Source organism: Pleurodeles waltl, chromosome 7 (genome assembly GCF_031143425.1).
Source record: "Pleurodeles waltl isolate 20211129_DDA chromosome 7, aPleWal1.hap1.20221129, whole genome shotgun sequence".
Classification (NCBI taxonomy): domain Eukaryota; kingdom Metazoa; phylum Chordata; class Amphibia; order Caudata; family Salamandridae; genus Pleurodeles; species Pleurodeles waltl.
Genome location: NC_090446.1, coordinates 1550317383 through 1550336001, shown reverse-complemented (window position 1 = coordinate 1550336001; position 18619 = coordinate 1550317383). Strand labels below are relative to the sequence as shown.

The following is an 18619-nucleotide window of genomic DNA, read 5'->3' as shown; positions in this document are numbered from 1 at the left end:
GTCCTGAGTGTATGTACGATTCTCCTGAAACTGGGAAAGCAGGGACTGAAAAATGTGAACACGAGCCGGGTTGAGTTATGCTAATCCCAACTCTGCATTGGGAACATCTCCTAGATAGGGCTGTATCTGAAGAGATTGTAGCTGGGATTTGACAAAGTGGATTGTGAATCCAATGTGTGAAGCAGGTTGACTGTGATCTGAGTGTGATGTTGGCAGTGCTGTAGAGTACTGGTTTTATTGAGCCAGTCATCTCAATAGACCCTTTTGCCTGCGGCATCAAGTTTTGTACTCTCCTCATCTGGAGGAGGAGAGTCCCCTGTGGCCTGACATTTGGCCCTTTTCAGTGCAGTGATGGCCACTGTGGAGTCTGGAGGGACCTGGAACCTGATATATAGCAGGTCAGTGGGAGCAGACTTATGTTTCCCATCTATTCTATGGGTGATAACCCTAGAGCGGACAGGTTCTTTAAAAATGTCATCTGTGTGAGGAAGCATGCCAGGGAGCTTGGGGGGAACTGTATATCCCTGTGTGTGGTTGTAAGGGTCCCGGAAAGGAAGTCCTGTTCAATAGGGTCCCTCTGCAGCTCAATATTATGAAAGGCGGCTGCACGAGCTGTAACTTGTTGAAAGGATGTGCTATCCTCTGGTGGGGAGGGCCATGCGGGGTCAAAATGTGGGTCATTGGGCAACATGGGCTCATGGTCATAGGTGTCCCATGGATCTGGGGCCTGCTGCGTCCCACTCAAGTTTTCCCAGTATACAGATGGGATCCCGGAAGTGTACAATCTCCTGCCGTAGGTGAGGGGGAGGATGAGGAGGGGGTGGGAGGTGGAGGAGAAGGCTTGGTAAGTGTGTAGGAAGCCTTGTCATTGGTAACCTTCTTTAGAGGTGAGGTGTCCAAAGGATAATTTCCTCTTGAAAAGTGCAGGGCGGAAGTAATAATGCACCATGTACCCTCCTGGGTATGGAGGTGGCACTGTAGAGAGTCCATGGTCTCCAAAATGGGTTCCACAGGTGAATGGGTAGTTGAAGACTGGCTAGAGTCCTTCTGCTCTGGAGGTCTTGTCTGTTATTTTTGGTACCAAGGTTTTCAGTTGGTGCAATCTACTCAGCACCGAGGTGGAGGTGGAGGTGGAGGTGGTAGTGGTAGGTGTTCAGGTCAGTACCGAAGTACTCGGAGCCGAAGTTGGGACCAAAGTGTCTCAGACAGAGATACCAGAGGTCGAACCCAAAGACGGTGTATTGGTTTTGCTTATATTTGGAGCCGAGCCAGAGCAACAGTTTTTCAGATCCGACAATGGCCGGTGGCAGCAGCGGTCCAGTGACCTCTGCAAGGGGCTTTTTAACAGCCTTAGGGTGGGCAGGAGGAGCCATGATACTCATGGGTTGTGCAAATCTTACCTCGTGGCTTTCGATATCTGAATGAATGCCCGAGTCTGAGTCCTGGATGGAGCAGGCCTACTCTTGTTCCGTCTACTCCAGAGCGTGTTCCTCCCCAAAGATGTCAGGGGTGTCACCTAAAGTCTTGTGCGCCATCTCCAACCGATGAGCTCTTCATTCCTGAAGGGTCTTCTTCGAAAGGAAGGACTTTCATGCATCGCAGGTAGCTTCTTGGTGATGGGGAAGAGGCACAGGTTGCACACCAGATGTTGGTCAGTGTGGGGGAATTTCAAGTGGCACTGAGGACAGAAACAAAACGGCATCCGCTCAGCATACTTTCAGTGCCACGTGGTGAGGTAGTCTTGAAACAGACGAAGTCGCCCCAGAGGTTGCCTGGTCTATGCCCCAACCGATGAGTGAAGACGAACGTGAAGATGGGAATACGCAATCGAGAAACAATACGCTCACTAAAAAGAAGATGGGAGGAAATAATCTGAACTGGAGCGAGTTGAATGACTGAGCAGAGACACTGACGTCCGAACCCGATGGATATAATATAACACAGGAGTCGATGCCCATGCACAGTATCACTGAAAAGGAGTCATCACTCGGTCCTATGATTGGAAAGTGTTTCTTTGAAGAAAAACAACTTGAACACTCCGAACCCAACACTAGATGGCAGGAGCATGCAGCGCATGTGTATCTACAGCTACACATGCATTCTGAGAAGCAGACTGCGGCCTAAACACTGAACCTATAGAATCTATGCCGTCTGAGGGATGACTGCTGTCTGATGACTGGCTTATAAGATCCCTGAACCCTGCAAGGTCTGTTGTTGCTGGAACACCAACGCTGTAAAAAACTCAATCACTCTTCCTTTAAGAAATCATTCAGCAGCATGTTCATTAGAGAAACAATTTATTTATAAAACATAGCATTTAATCAAAATACGTTTTTTATTGTCCATACTGTAACACGGGATAAAATACAATCGTTATTCACTTTATAAACAAATCTTACACAAGTTGAACTCTTACGGAAAAAACACCTTGATTGGAATGAGAATCACCCAACTTGTTAACAGAATATGACTGTGCAACTCACAGCCCAAGAACTCTTTATAAAAATATTCACATTCCGAGCAGCAGCCCCTGGGTCACGTGACCACCTGGTACATTTATATAATCAGCAGTTATTACTGTTTCTCAGAAAAAAACAATCCAAAGCCTAGCTCCCAGAGGTCCAGGGCCGACAGCGCTAGAAGGAGGCACATTCATTGTGGCTTCGCAGATGGAGTTTGGATGTATTTACAGAAGTGGGTGCGGGGAGAACAGGACAGAGTAAGGCAGTGACCCCGGGAGACAGGTATCCCACCTGAGGGTCAGCAAGGCGCAGTGGGGCCTGGAGCAGAGGTAAGGCGAGTGGGCATCAGAAGACCCCACGTGTTTGTCAGAGCCTAGAAGGCGCATTTACAGATGTAGGCACTGGGAGACTCAGGCAGAGACCCAGGGAGATAGCAGCCCCTACAGAAAGAGTTAGCAAGGCACACGGGCCAGCAGCAGGGGTGAGGAGTAGGGTGGCAGAAGAAGACAATGAGTAGCACTGAGTAGTGTTAACAGGTACTAGTCCTATTTGAAACCTAAGTGCAGAGTAGGGTTGGAAGCATGTGATGGTTCAGCACTGAGCAACTTAGAGGATGCAGTCTTGGCATCGTGTAGGGTCAGGGGTCACGTGCTGCCCTACCACTCAGCAGAGGTTATGGAGAAACTCTTGCAGCCTTAGCATGGAGTAGGGTCAGGAGTCACGTACCGCCTTACCACTGAGTAGAGGTTAGGAAGAAACTCTTGCAGCCTTGACATCAAGTCGAGTCGGGAGTCATGTACAGAGCCCTGGAGACTGAGTAGAGGTTATGATGAAACTTTCGCAACCTTAACGTGTAGTAGGGTGGGGAGTCACGTGTGCTGACTTACCACTGACTAGACATTATGAAGAAAGTCTTGCAGCCTTAGCATGGAGTAGCGTCAGGAGTCACTCATGCTGCCTTACCACTGAGCAGAGGTAAGAAGGAAAACTCTTGAAGCCTTACTGTCGAGTAGAGTTGGGAGTCGCGTACTGCCTTATCACTCAGTAGACATTATGAACAAACTCTTGCAGCCTTAGCGTGGAGTAGGGTCAGGTGTCATGCGCACTGCCTTGCCACTGAGTAGACATTATGAACAAACTCTTGCAGCCTTAGCGTGGAGTAGGGCTGGGAGTCACGTGCACTGCCCTACCACTGACTAGAGGTTAGGAAGAAACTCTTGCAGCCTTAGCGTGGAGTAGGGTTGGGAGTCATGCATGCTGCCCTACCACTGAGTAGAGGTTAGGGAGAAACTCTTGCAGCCTTGACATCAAGTAGAGTCGGGAGTCATGTACAGAGCCCTGGAGACTGAGTAGAGGTTATGATGAAACTTTCGCAACCTTAACGTGTAGTAGGGTGGGGAGTCACGTGTGCTGACTTACCACTGACTAGACATTATGAAGAAAGTCTTGCAGCCTTAGCATGGAGTAGCGTCAGGAGTCACTCATGCTGCCTTACCACTGAGCAGAGGTAAGAAGGAAAACTCTTGAAGCCTTACTGTCGAGTGGAGTTGCGTACTGCCTTATCACTCAGTAGACATTATGAACAAACTCTTGCAGCCTTAGCGTGGAGTAGGGCTGGGAGTCACGTGCACTGCCCTACCACTGAGTAGAGGTTAGGAAGAAACTCTTGCAGCCTTGGAGTTGAGCAGGGTTGGGAGCCGCGCGCTGCCTTAACAATAGGCAGAGGTTATGGAAAAACTCTTGAAGCCTTAGTGTTGAGCAGGGATGGGAGTGATGAGCATTGCCTTGGCACTGAGTAGAGGTTAGGAAGAAACTCTTGCGCTAAGGCTGCAAGAGTTTCTTCCTAACCTTTACTCAGTGGTAGGGCAGTGCACGTGACACCTGACCCTGCTCCACACTAAGGCTGCAAGAGTTTTCCATAACGTCTACTCAGGTATAAGGCAACACGCATGACTCCTGACCCTGCTCCACCCTAAGGAGTAACAGAGGTTATGGAGAAACTCTTGCAGCCTTGGTGTCGAGTAGGGTTGGGAGTCACAAGCGTCGTCTTGCCACTGAATAGAGGTTATGAAGAAACTCTTGCAGCTTTAGAGTTGAGTAGGGTCAGGTGTCACGCGCACTGCCCTACCACTGACTAGAGATTATGAAAAAACTCTTGCAGTCTTGGTGTCGAGTAGGGTTGGGAGTCACAAGCGTCGTCTTGCCACTGAATAGAGATTATGAAGAAACTCTTGCAGCTTTAGTGTTGAGTAGGGTCAGGTGTCACGCGCACTGCCCTACCACTGAGTAGAGGCTATGAACAACTCTTGCAGCCTTAGTGTTGAGTAGGGTCAGGTGTCACACGCACTGCCCTACCACTGACTAGAGATTATGAAAAAACTCTTGCAGCCTTGGAGTCGAGTAGGTTTGGAAGTCATGTGCGCTCCCTTACCACTGAGTAGAGGTTATGGAGAAACACTTCCAGCCTTACTGTTGAGTAAGGTTGGAAGTCACACGCGGCCTTAACCTGGAGTAGATGTACGGAGAAACGCTTGCAGTCTTCATCTTCAGTAGGGCTGGGAGTCACGCATTCTGCCTTAGGGCTATGTAGAGGTTGTGGAGGAACTCTTCCATCCTCAGTGTCAAGTAGGGTTGGGAGTCACGCACTGCTTTGCCACAGAGTAAAGGTTTATTAGAAACTCTTGCAGCTTTAGTGTCGAGTAAGGTTGTGAGTTACACACTGCCTTACCACGGAGTAAAGGTTATGGAAAAGCTCTTGCAGTCTTAGCACCAAATAGGGTTGGGAATCATGCGTGCTGCCTTACCGCTCAGTAGAGACTATAGAGAAACTCTTGCAGCCTTGGTGTTGATTAGGGTCACATGTGCTGCCTTCACAATGAACAGAGGTTATAGAGAAACTCTTGCAGCCTTAGTGTCGAGTAGTGTCAGGTGTCACGCGCACTGCCCTACCACTGAGTAGAGGCTATGGAGAAACTCTTGCAGCCTTAGTGTCGAGTAGGGTCAGGTGTCACGCGCACTGCCCTACCACTGAGTAGAGGCTATGGAGAAACTCTTGCAGCCTTGGAGTCGAGTAGGGTTCGGAGGTGCGCGTTGACTTACCAGTGAGTAGAGGTTATGGAGAAACTCTTGCAGCCTTAGTAACAAGTAGGGGTGGGAGTCACAATTGCAATCTTGAATAGGGGTGACACACACACTTTTGCAGCTGGCACACACATGGTAACCGCTCCCTCGCCTACACTGCTGTGGAAAAAAACTCACAATGATGCCAGAGCTACTTCTTTTCTGTCCCTGTGAAGAGGTTACAGATGGCTTATGAGTCTTTAGGACAGACAGCAAAAAGGTGGCAGGCCTTCACTTCCAGCAAGAATGACCTGCAGAGTGTGCCCTGCAGAGTGTGCCCGAGAGAGGGCACACAGACATGGGCACATGAACCCTTGAAGCAGTCAGCGTGAGGAGACATTACACCAAGTGTTCACGATGGGTGTGTAGAAGTGGTTGTACTCAACTGCGAGATAGAACGACAGAATGTACTTTGAGATCCCTGCCACCAGTAAGAGTGACAGGCAAAGAAAACATTACTATAGGTATTAGGAATTATAGCAGTTGGTGCACTCTCCAGTATGAGACAGACACTTTACAGGCACTTGGGAGGAATCCTGCTTCATGCCATTCTGAATGACAGATATACAAAGACATGTCACATGAGGGTCAGCGAGGGAGGTGATAAGCAGGGTCACCTCAACTGTGAAACCCAAAATGGAAGAGAAATGCACAGGTTGCTGGAGGACCACCACCACAAAGAAACTGGAAGACAGTGGAAGTGCAAAGTCACACCATCTGCAGCACACGCGTGAACTTCCTGCAGATGTTATGTCTTGAGCAGAAGCATCTCACAAAACAATGAAAGTGCCTGGAAATGTGGCTTCATTTACAAGCAGGAAATGTGTGGGTTCTGGAAATCATTCATAGTGGGAGAAGAAGATGTACATTCTGGGGGCCATTCATAGTGGGAGAAGAAGATGTGAGTTCTGGGAGACCATCCACTGTGGGAGAAGAAGATGGAGAGGCAAGAGAGATGCCCTTAAATTGCAGTCTGAGAGAAGCTCAATGGCTGGTGAGGTGAGTAGCAACAGCACTTCCAGTGTTAGTAACAGGTAGAGGAGGTACCACCAGTGATGTCCAGAGATGCTGAGGCCTCTGCTCAACTCAGTAGGATTCAGAAGTGACCCACAGGGTCATTGAAGATCTGCTGTGATCAAAGCAGAGGTGATGGAGTGATGACAGAGGATCGCAGAGGCTCCAGAACTCCAGCGTGGGGACACCGGGTAGGTTAGACGTACATGGCCCTGGACATGATGAAGCCTTTGTTGTCCTCGTAGTGGTCTGATGCAGGGTACGACAGGTGATTGTAAATGGGGTTGATTTGTTCCAAGTAGTCATCCTCGGTGCTGGGGACGTGCTCGCTATGACCCAGGCTTTCATCAGCTGTGACCTCCTGATAGAGGGTCTGCATCTGCTGCAGAGGGGACACAACAGTGAATGAGATGTTTGGTATCAAGAGTTTGTCCTAATAAGCATTCCATCATACCATTTGACAGTCCCACAGGTCACTTTGTATTCTGCGCCGTAATCATGCCTTCCCCCATATCTGCCCTTCTGTGATGTTTCATATCCGCTGTACAACGGGATTCAACGTTAGGCTACACTGATGCACACTATGGGGGTCATTATGACCCCGGCGGTCTGTGTAAATGTGGCGGTAGTACCGCCAACAGGCTGGCGGTACATACTGCCACATTATGACATTGGCCGGTTGGCTGAATCCAACCCGACAATATACCACACCGACCGCCGTGCCAGTAGGAGCCGGCGGGCCAGAGATGACAATCTCCAACCCTACGGCCGCTACTGTACCGCCGGCAGCATTTCAACCCTGCCTACTGCCATAATTTTCATGGCGTTCGTAACACCGCGAAAACCATGGAGGTAGGCACTACCAGTGACAGGGAATTCCTTCCCTGTCACTGGTAGGAGGCCCCCCCCCCCTTAGACTACGCAGACGCTTCCCACCCCCCTCCATCCACGCTCCTCCCTTTCCAATCCCCCGCGATACACGCACTCGCAGGCACACACCACCTATTCACGCACTCAAACAGGCATACATGCATTCATACACGCATGCATCAATTTATTCATGCACGCATCCGTACACACATTCATACTGACACGGAGACACATTCACATTTCCATTCATACATGAATTCTCACACATGCACACACACACACACACACACAACACATTTGTATTCATGCACACACACACACATTCATGCACACACCCCTACACACACAACACTCCCCACCTCCCTCCCCTGTCAGAAACCCGACTTAGCTGCATCCATGGGGTCTTCCGGCAGGGGATGGGGTGCTGCTACTGCCAGCAGCTCCCGCCAGCAGAACACCGCTAGGCCGTATTATTTTTCATAATACGGCTGGTGGCAGTCTACTGGCATGGCGCTGCTGGTGGTAGCAGTGCCACCTTAACACCGTTCGCCAGCATGGCCACAGCCGGATTTCTGCCCTTCTTGAGGTGCAAATCCGGCTGTGGTCATATTATGGGGGACAGATGTTTGTTGCGGCGACGGTCTTTTAGCGGCCATCGCCGCAGTGGTAGGCAGCACTTACCTCCAATGCTATAATTAGGGCCTATGTCCTATGAACCCCACTGCTATTCTCCACTGATGCATACTGTGCCCTGTGCCCTACTGTTGGCCTCCACTGATAAACACTGTGTCCTGTGTATCCCACTGCTTGACTCCACTGATAAACACTGTGCCCTACATGTCCAGCTGCTGGACTCCTCTGATCAACACTGGGGCCTATGTCTCCCGCTGCTGGGCCTCCCAGACACTGTGCCCTAGATACTCTTTCAATGCCCTCCACTGATCATCAAGGTGTCACACTGCTGGGCTCTACGGATAAACACTGTCCTGTGTATCCCACTGCTGGACTCCACTGATAAACACTGTTCCCTACATGTCCCACCTCTGGGCTCCACTGATAAACATTGTGTCCTGGGTATCTCACTGCTGGACTCCACTGATGCACACTGTGCCCCACCCCTGGGCTCCAATGATAAACATTGTGGCCTGTGTATCCCTCCTGGCCTCCACTGATGCACACTATGTCCTATATATCCCACAGCTATTCTCCACTGATAAACACTGTGTCCTATATGTCTCACCACTGGTCTCAACTGAGCAACACTGTGCCCTGTGTATCTCACCACTAGCCTCCACTGATGCACACTGTGCCCCACTGATAAACATTGTGGCCTGTGTATCCCCCCTGGCCTCTACTGATGCACGCTTTGTCCTATATGTCCCACTGCTATCCTTCACTGATGAACAGTGTGTCCTGTGTATCCCACTGCTGGATTTCACTGATAAACAGTATGTCCTATGTGTCCCACCACTGGACCTCCCCAGACACTATGGGGGTCATTCCGACCCCGGCGGGCGGCGGGCACCGCCCGCCGGGCGGAACCTGCCAAAAGACCGGGGGTCATTCCAACTTTCCCGCTGGGCAGGCGGGCGATCGCCAAAAGATCGCCCACCGGCCCAGCGGGAAAGCCCCTGCAAAGAGGAAGCCGGCTCCGAATGGAGCCAGCGGATTTGCAGGGGTGCGACGGGTGCCACTGCACCCGTCGCGATTTTCAGTGTCTGCAAAGCAGCGCCGCCATGGAGGATTCCCTGGGCCAGGGGTAAACCGGCGGGAAACCGCCGGTTCCCCTTTTCTGACCGCGGCTTTACCGCTGCGGTCAGAATAGCCCAGGAAGCACCGCCAGCCTGTTGGCGGTGCTTCCGCTGCCCTCTGCCCTGGCGGTTTCAAACCGCCAGGGTCAGAATGAGGGCCTATGTACCTTTTTAATGCCCTCAGCATATCACCACTGTGTTCAAAGTGTTCCACCCCTGGGCTCTACTGATTAACATGGTGTCCTATGTATCCCACTGCTGGCCTCCACGCATAAACACTGCATCTTATGTGTCCCACCTTTGGCCTCCACTCTATACACGATGCCCAACGTACCCTCCAGCGAGCCTCCACTGATAAACACTTTGTCCTCTGTGTCCTACCAAAGGCCACCATCGAGCCACACTGCGTCCAATGTATCCCACTGATGGCCTCCACTAACAAACACTGTGTTCTTTGTGCCCCACTGTTAGCAACACAGGCCCTCATTCTGACCTTGGCGGGCGGCGGAGGCCGCCCGCCAAAGTCCCGCCGTCAGGTTACCGTTCCGCGGTCGAAAGACCGCGGCGGTAATTCTGACTTTCCCGCTGGGCTGGCGGGCGGTCGCCTTCAGACCGCCAGCCAGCCCAGCGGGAAAGAGGCTTCCACGATGAAGCCGGCTCGGAATCGAGCCGGCGGAGTGGAAGCTGTGCGACGGGTGCAGTTGCACCCGTCGCGTATTTCACTGTCTGCGCAGCAGACAGTGAAATACATGTAGGGGCCCTCTTACGGGGGCCCCTGCAATGCCCATGCCAGTGGCATGGGCACTGCAGGGGCCCCCAGGGGCCCCGCGACCCCCCCTACCGCCATCCGGATCTCGGCGGTCCGACCGCCGGGATCTGGATGGCGGTAGGGGGGGTCGGAATCCCCGCGGCGGTGCAGCAAGCTGCGCCGCCGCGGAGGATTCAATGGGGCCGCGGTACACTGGCGGGACCCCGCCAGTGGTGCCGGTCCGACCGCGGCTTTACCGCCGCGGTCGGAATCCCCATTGGAGCACCGCCGGCCTGTCGGCGGTGCTCCCGCGGTCCTCCGCCCTGGCGGTCAAAGACCGCCAGGGTCAGAATGACCACCACAGTGTCCTACATGTCTCACCACTGGCACCACAGATAAACACTGTGCTCTGTGCGTCCCACCACTGGCCCCCTCCTGATGCACACTGTGTCCAATGTGTCCCATCGCTGGCCTCAACTTTATACACATGTAGGGCTATTCACAAAAGTTACTTACACTCGTGAGTAATTTGCACACATAATTTACTCTTGTACTTTTGAGTAGCTTTACAATTTTAGGCTATTCTGATAAACAAAGGGTAAAGTTGCACATCTGCTCCCCCTGAAAGAGGCGTGGAGAAAAAATTACGATTGTCATTTACCATTGCCATAAAGAGGCAGTAGTAAGTGCAGTCTGGCACCACGCATGGCCAACCACTGATACTGCAGCACGCTGCCATAGAAAGTAATGGAGGCCGGGGAATAAAGCCCCATAGGAAATAACGTTAAATGAAATTAAAAAATAGTTTAAAATTCAAATAAATATAATTTAATGCTAAAAATAATACAATAATTATATTTACTTATAGAACTTTAACCTTTTTAATTTATAAATGAATAGAACATTGATTTGTATTACATTATAATCAATAAGCTTGTTTCTAATTATTCTATTAATTTGTTTTATAGCTTATGTAGGTATTTGTTTTTTAAATTAAACTCCAGAAAACTAACGTTAATATATTATATAGACAATATATATACATTAGTTAAATGTTTAATTACACATTATGTTACTAGTGCTGTAGCATTTTTCATTTTATTCTATATTCAAAATTATCAAATTACATTTGTAATAATATTTAACATAAAAATATTTTTACCAATTTACTATAACGTTACAATTTTAAAATGTTCATTATACTTTACTACAGATTCACCTCCAACTCACCCGTGGACTCTCCGTTTGATAAAGTATAGGGAAACATTTTAAAAATGTATTTAACTCGAATCAAAATAAAATATGTTTATGTTCCATATTAATATATATATGTTCCATATTAATGTGAATTATTTTTAAATATTTGCCATAGGAAGATGTCCACCCCGTTTGTGGAGTCTCCCTACAGCAAAGTACAAGGAAAGGTAAAATAGTTTATTTAACTAAAAAAAAATGTAAAAAATGCTTATATTATTAAAAATTAATTTTGTATATTTACTTTAAATGTAGAGCAGAAAAAAAGCTATAGCAGTATTAACTCATTTTTAATTGAATCATTAATTTAAATATTTAAAATCAAAAAAATATTTTTCTCAACTTTAAATTAAAAAATAATTACACCTAAAGTAAAAAACAGGTGTTTCTTATCCATTAATGATTATTAAAAGTGACAAAATTAAACAATTTAATTATATTGTAAGAAACATTGTTACGTTCATTTATAAATGTAAAACATTATTAAAATATTGTATGATTAAATAACAAATACGCTTGATTTTTAGATTTTTTCCTACATTAATTTATATTTATTTATATTTTTCACTATTCCAAATTCTAAATAATTTAATTGAATATTATTTTCTATGAGGTTTTATTTTAAGTCTGTGGCTCTATTACTTTCAATAGGTAGGAGTTGCAGTACCAGTGGTTGGCCAGATGTGGTGCTGGACTTTCTACAGCTTTGAGCCTGAGAACTTTACTTCTGTTTTGGTTCCCCTTCTGACTGTAGTAACTTTAGAAGTGCAGTTTGTAAATAGCAATGGCCTTACTCTTTTGTGGGTATGTGCATGTTCCTCCATGAACCTCTGCCTAACCGTCTCTGAAACCCCTCCTTGCTCCTCTGTAAACCCTTGCCATTTAGTAGTAAATACGCCCCTTTTCCAGACACTCATCCTGGTCCCTAGCACATTTACTACTAAGTAGTAAACTCACATGTGAGGCTTTAACCATAGAAAAGATGGGAGAGTTGGAAATTTGCACTCACAGGTTTGTAAAAAGCATTTTGGGGTACTATTGTAGTACTACTAAACGTACTACAAAATGTGTTTTCTGAATAGCCCCCATATTGTATGAGGTACCCCACTTTCAATCTCCATGGATACACACTCTGTCCTACGTTCCACACTGCTGGTCACCACTGGTACATAGTGTGCCGTGTGCCACACTTCTGGCCTCCACTGTTGCGCACTGTGCCACATGTGCCACACTGCTGGCCTCCACTGATAAACACTGTGTTATATGTGCCACACTGCTGGCCTTCACTAATACACCCAGTGCCCTATGAGCCACACCACTGGCCTCCACAGATACACACTATGTCCTATTTTCCAAACTGCTGGCCTCCATAGATATGCACTGTGTCCTATGAGCCACAGTGCTGGCCTCCACAGATATACACAGTGTCCTGTGTGCCACACTGCTGGCTTCCACTGGCATTCACTGTCATGTGCACCACACTGCTGGGCTCTGCCAATACACACTGTGTCGTGTGTGCCACACTGCTGACGTCCACTAATAAACACTGTGTTGTGTGTACCACACTGCTGGGCACCACTGGAACACACTGCCTCGTGTGTACCAGACTGCTGGCCTCTACTGTCAAACACTGTGTCCTATGAGCCACACTGCTGGCCTCCACAAATACACACTGTGTCCTATGTGCCACAATGCTGGCCCCCACTGGTATACACTGTGTTGCGTGTACCAAACTGCTAGCCCCCAACACTACACATTGTATCATGTGTACCACACTGATGGCCTCCAATGATAAACACTGTCTCGTGTGTACCACACTGCTGACCACCACTGGTACACACTGTGGCTTGTGTACCACACTGCTGGCCTCTACTGATAAACACTTTGGCCCTCATTTCGACCTCTGCGGTCTTTTTTAAAGACCGCCGAGGTACCGCCGTGCTGAAGACCGCCAGTGCAGGCGGTTTTCCACACAGCGTATTATGAATGCTGGCAGACCTCCGTCCTTTTTCGGACGGAGTGCTGCCAGCAGCCATACTGGTGGTCGGCGGGGAAGTGGAGGCTGCTCCACCTCCACCGCCCCGTCATCAGAACAGCGCCCACCGAATCACGTCCCATGATTCGGTGTGGCGTGTTCTGGTGACGGGGAGCTGGCCCCTCCCAGAGGATCAATGGACAAGGTAAGTTGATCTTTCATTAGGGGATGGGGGTGAGGGGGTGTTGTGTGTATGCATCAGGGTGTGTGTATGAGTATGTAGAGGAGGTGTGTAAGTGCGTGTATGCATGTGGGGGTGTGGTGTGTATGGGAAATGTGTGTGGGTCGGTCTGTGTGCATGTCTGTATGTGTGCGGGTATGTGTTGTTGTAGTGAATGTGTGCGTGTAGGGGTGTGTGTATGTGCATGTGGGGGATGGGGGTGGGGAGGGGGTGTGTGTATGTGCATGTTGGGAGTGGGGATGGGGGTCCTGCCACCTTTGGGGGGTGGCAGGGGTGTGGGGGGAGAACTTGGAGGTGGGGGAGACCCCTATCTGTGCCAGGGAAGGAATTCCCTGGCGCTGATAGTGCCTACAGCCATAGATTTCGTGGCGGTTCCAAACCACTCGAAATCCATGGCGGTATGCAGGGTCCTGATACTGCTGGCGGTCTGGTGACGGCCGCCGGGCTGGAGACCGAAGTCTCCAGGCCAGCGGACGGAGTGGAGAAGTGGAGGATGACCATAGCGGTAACCGCCATGGTCATAATTCCATTTTATTTTCTGCCGGCCTGTTGGCGGTTTTACAGCTACTTCTTCCCCGTCCGCCAGGGTCGTAATGAGGGCCTTTGTCTCTGCTCTTGAGAGTGGATCATGTGAACCACCCAGACCTAGAAGGATCCTGAGAGACTATCTGCCCCAATTTAAGTCAAGCGGATATTAGGAAAGCCACCACCCCTGTTAGAGAATCACAGAATACCTTCCACTCCAGACTCACAAGATAGTAGGAAAAGGAACAGCCTAGGACAACTGAGCTTCTCACATGGTGCCCTCTAATTCCAACCAGCCCCACTCCGACGATCTCTTCTACCTAAGGTACCACCCCAGTCCCTCAAGAGGTTTATGAGATATCCTTCGCCCAGCCCAACCGAGAGAATAACGAGAGGTACTTACATGATCATGGAGCCTGAAGCACCACCCCAACCCCACTGAGAGGGTCCTAGGACCGGAGGGCCCACTGCAACCCTACAGAGAGGATTACAGGGTACACACCGTCCCAGCGCACAAGTGAATCACGGGACACCCTCTACCCCGGCCTGATGGAGAAGATCACAAGGTACCCTCCCCCATCATCATCAAGAACATCCCAGCAGGATGGCTCACCACCTACCGTCTCTTCATGGGCCGCTGCCAGAACTGGGGACTCGAAGGACACAGGCTTCAGGGGCACATATTCCTCGGTCTCACTTTCTTTATATGTAGAAGCCTTAAACAACAATAAACCCCCTCAGATAAGACAAGAGCAAAAGTCAACCTGAAACAATAAAAGCCCTCAAAAATATAAGCCATGGAATACAACCTGACACAACAAACCACTTAGAGAAGACTAGCCACAGAAATGAAACTGAAGCAACAACAAACACATCACTCGCACTCCCTTGCACACTACCTGCTGCCCCCATCACTCACGCTTCCTTCCTCTACCTGCTGCCCCATCACTCATGCTTCCTTCCTCTCTACCTGCTGCCCCCATCACTCATGCTTCCTTCCTCTCTATCTGCTGCCCCATCACTCACTCTTCCTTCCTCTCTACCTGCTGCCCCCATCACTCACGCTTCCTTCCTCTCTACCTGCTGCCCCATCACTCAGGCTTCCTTCCTCTCTACCTGCTGCCCCATCACTCACGCTTCCTTCCTCTCTACCTGCTGCCCCATCACTCACTCTTCCTTCCTCTCTACCTGCTGCCCCATCACTCACTCTTCCTTCCTCTCTACCTGCTGCCCCCATCACTCATGCTTCCTTCCTCTCTACCTGCTGCCCCCATCACTCATGCTTCCTTCCTCTCTACCTGCTGCCCCATTACTCACGCTTCCTTCCTCTCTACCTGCTGCCCCATCACTCACTCTTCCTTCCTCTCTACCTGCTGCCCCCATCACTCATGCTTCCTTCCTCTCTACCTGCTGCCCCCATCACTCATGCTTCCTTCCTCTCTACCTGCTGCCCCCATCACTCACGCTTCCTTCCTCTCTACCTGCTGCCCCATCACTCACTCTTCCTTCCTCTCTACCTGCTGTCCCCATCACTCGCGCTTCCTTCCTCTCTACCTGCTGCCCCCATCACTCCTGCTTCCTTCCTCTCTACCTGCTGCCCCATCACTCATGTTCCCTTCCTCTCTACCTGCTGCCCCCATCACTCACGCTTCCTTCCTCTCTACCTGCTGCCCCCATCACTCATGTTCCCTTCCTCTCTACCTGCTGCCCCCATCACTCACGCTTCCTTCCTCTCTATCTGCTGCCCCATCACTCACTCTTCCTTCCTCTCTACCTGCTGCCCCCATCACTCACGCTTCCTTCCTCTCTACCTGCTGCCCCATTACTCACGCTTCCTTCCTCTCTACCTGCTGTCCCCATCACTCGCGCTTCCTTCCTCTCTACCTGCTGCCCCCATCACTCCTGCTTCCTTCCTCTCTACCTGCTGCCCCATCACTCATGCTTCCTTCCTCTCTACCTGCTGCCCCCATCACTCACGCTTCCTTCCTCTCTACCTGCTGCCCCATCACTCAGGCTTCCTTCCTCTCTACCTGCTGCCCCATTACTCGCGCTTCCTTCCTCTCTACCTGCTGCCCCCATCACTCACGCTTCCTTCCTCTCTACCTGCTGCCCCATCACTCACGCTTCCTTCCTCTCTACCTGCTGCCCCCATCACTCATGCTTCCTTCCTCTCTATCTGCTGCCCCATCACTCACTCTTCCTTCCTCTCTACCTGCTGCCCCCATCACTCATGCTTCCTTCCTCTCTACCTGCTGCCCCCATCACTCATGCTTCCTTCCTCTCTACCTGCTGGACCCATCACTCACGCTTCCTTCCTCTCTACCTGCTGGACCCCATCACTCACGCTTCCTTCCTCTCTACCTGCTGCCCCATCACTCACGCTTCCTTCCTCTCTACCTGCTGCCCCATTACTCACGCTTCCTTCCTCTCTACCTGCTGCCCCATCACTCAGGCTTCCTTCCTCTCTACCTGCTGGACCCCATCACTCACGCTTCCTTCCTCTCTACCTGCTGCCCCATCACTCACGCTTCCTTCCTCTCTACCTGCTGCCCCATCACTCACGCTTCCTTCCTCTCTTGCTGCCGGCCCCCATCACTCACGCTTCCTTCCTCTCTACCTGCTGCCCCCATCACTCATGCTTCCTTCCTCTCTTGCTGCCGGCCCCCATCACTCACGCTTCCTTCCTCTCTACCTGCTGCCCCATCACTCATGCTTCCTTCCTCTACCTGCTGCCCCATCACTCATGTTCCCTTCCTCTCTACCTGCTGCCCCCATCACTCACGCTTCCTTCCTCTCTATCTGCTGCCCCATCACTCACTCTTCCTTCCTCTCTACCTGCTGCCCCCATCACTCACGCTTCCTTCCTCTCTACCTGCTGCCCCATCACTCAGGCTTCCTTCCTCTCTACCTGCTGCCCCATCACTCACGCTTCCTTCCTCTCTACCTGCTGCCCCCATCACTCACGCTTCCTTCCTCTCTACCTGCTGCCCCCATCACTCATGCTTCCTTCCTCTCTTGCTGCCGGCCCCCATCACTCACGCTTCCTTCCTCTCTACCTGCTGCCCCATCACTCACGCTTCCTTCCTCTCTACCTGCTGCCCCCATCATTCACGCTTCCTTCCTCTCTACCTGCTGCCCCCATCACTCCTGCTTCCTTCCTCTCTACCTGCTGCCCCATCACTCATGCTTCCTTCCTCTCTACCTGCTGCCCCCATCACTCATGCTTCCTTCCTCTCTTGCTGCCAGCCCCCATCACTCACACCTCCTTCTTCTCTACCTGCTGGCCCCCATCACTCACGCTTCCTTCCTCTCTACCTGCTGGCCCCCATCACTCATACTTCCTTCCTCTCTACCTGCTGCCCCATCACTCATGCTTCCTTCCTCTATAGCTTCTGCCCCATCACTCACTCTTCCTTCCTCTCTACCTGCTGCCCCCATCACTCTTGCTTCCTTCCTCTCTACCTGCTGCCCCATCACTCACGCTTCCTTCCTCTCTTGCTGCCGGCCCCCATCACTCACGCTTCCTTCCTCTCTACCTGCTGCCCCATCACTCACTCTTCCTTCCTCTCTACCTGCTGCCCCCATCACTCATGCTTCCTTCCTCTCTACCTGCTGCCCCATCACTCACGCTTCCTTCCTCTCTAGCTGCTGGCCCCCATCACTCATGTTCCCTTCCTCTCTACCTGCTGCCCCCATCACTCACGCTTCCTTCCTCTCTACCTGCTGCCCCATCACTCACGCTTCCTTCCTCTCTACCTGCTGCCCCATCACTCATGCTTCCTTCCTCTCTTGCTGCCGGCCCCCATCACTCATGCTTCCTTCCTCTCTACCTGCTGCCCCATCACTCAGGCTTCCTTCCTCTCTACCTGCTGGCCCCCATCACTCCTGCTTCCTTCCTCTCTACCTGCTGCCCCATCACTCACGCTTTCTTCCTCTCTACCTGCTGCCCCCATCACTCATGCTTCCTTCCTCTCTTGCTGCCGGCCCCCATCACTCACGCTTCCTTCCTCTCTACCTGCTGCCCCATCACTCATGCTTCCTTCCTCTCTACCTGCTGCCCCCATCATTCACGCTTCCTTCCTCTCTACCTGCTGCCCCCATCACTCACGCTTCCTTCCTCTCTACCTGCTGCCCCCATCACTCATGCTTCCTTCCTCTATAGCTTCTGCCCCATCACTCACTCTTCCTTCCTCTCTACCTGCTGCCCCCATCACTCATGCTTCCTTCCTCTCTACCTGCTGCCCCCATCACTCACGCTTCCTTCCTCCTACCCACTGGCTGGATGCCCATGACAAGATATTCACAGTTTGTTATCTGTGGATCCACCTTGATACTATCACTTTGGGGAGACTCCTCCATCCACAAAGCTTCCGTCTCATTCCCTCTAGCTTTCATTCCCGCAGGCTCTCATTCCTTCTAGCTTGTTTTATCTCAGCCACATTCAACAGACACCTTTCTCTAGCACATGAAGGTAACTTCACCGGGGTAATAGGTGTTCGAAATGTATCAATAAAGAAGAGGACAAGATGTGAGAAGAGAAGGAATACAGACAGAGGTTAGGATGAGAGAAGAATATATAAGAAGAAGAGGAGGGAGACAAGCAGGGTTGCAATGATGGAGCAAGAGGAGGGAGACAAGCAGCGCATTGAAGGCAGGCCA

At 50.7% G+C, this 18619-nt stretch overlaps 1 protein-coding gene across 2 annotated transcripts in view; it reads right to left on the bottom strand.

Moving 5' to 3' along the window:
* Nucleotides 1–2280: 2280 nt before the first annotated feature.
* The window catches only part of LOC138246689 (nectin-2-like), a 265485-nt gene continuing 249146 nt past the window's right edge, over nucleotides 2281–18619 (bottom strand). Inside the window, exons 8-9 of one of the 2 annotated variants that reach the window (XM_069201457.1) lie at nucleotides 14581–14676; nucleotides 2281–6975 (exon numbers count right to left, since the gene is read on the bottom strand). In XM_069201457.1, the coding sequence (XP_069057558.1) occupies nucleotides 6793–6975; nucleotides 14581–14676 (279 nt within the window). In that variant the 3' untranslated portion in view covers nucleotides 2281–6792. Of the gene's footprint in view, nucleotides 6979–14580; nucleotides 14677–18619 lie in introns of both variants that reach the window. The other variant, XM_069201456.1, reaches the window with a different exon arrangement.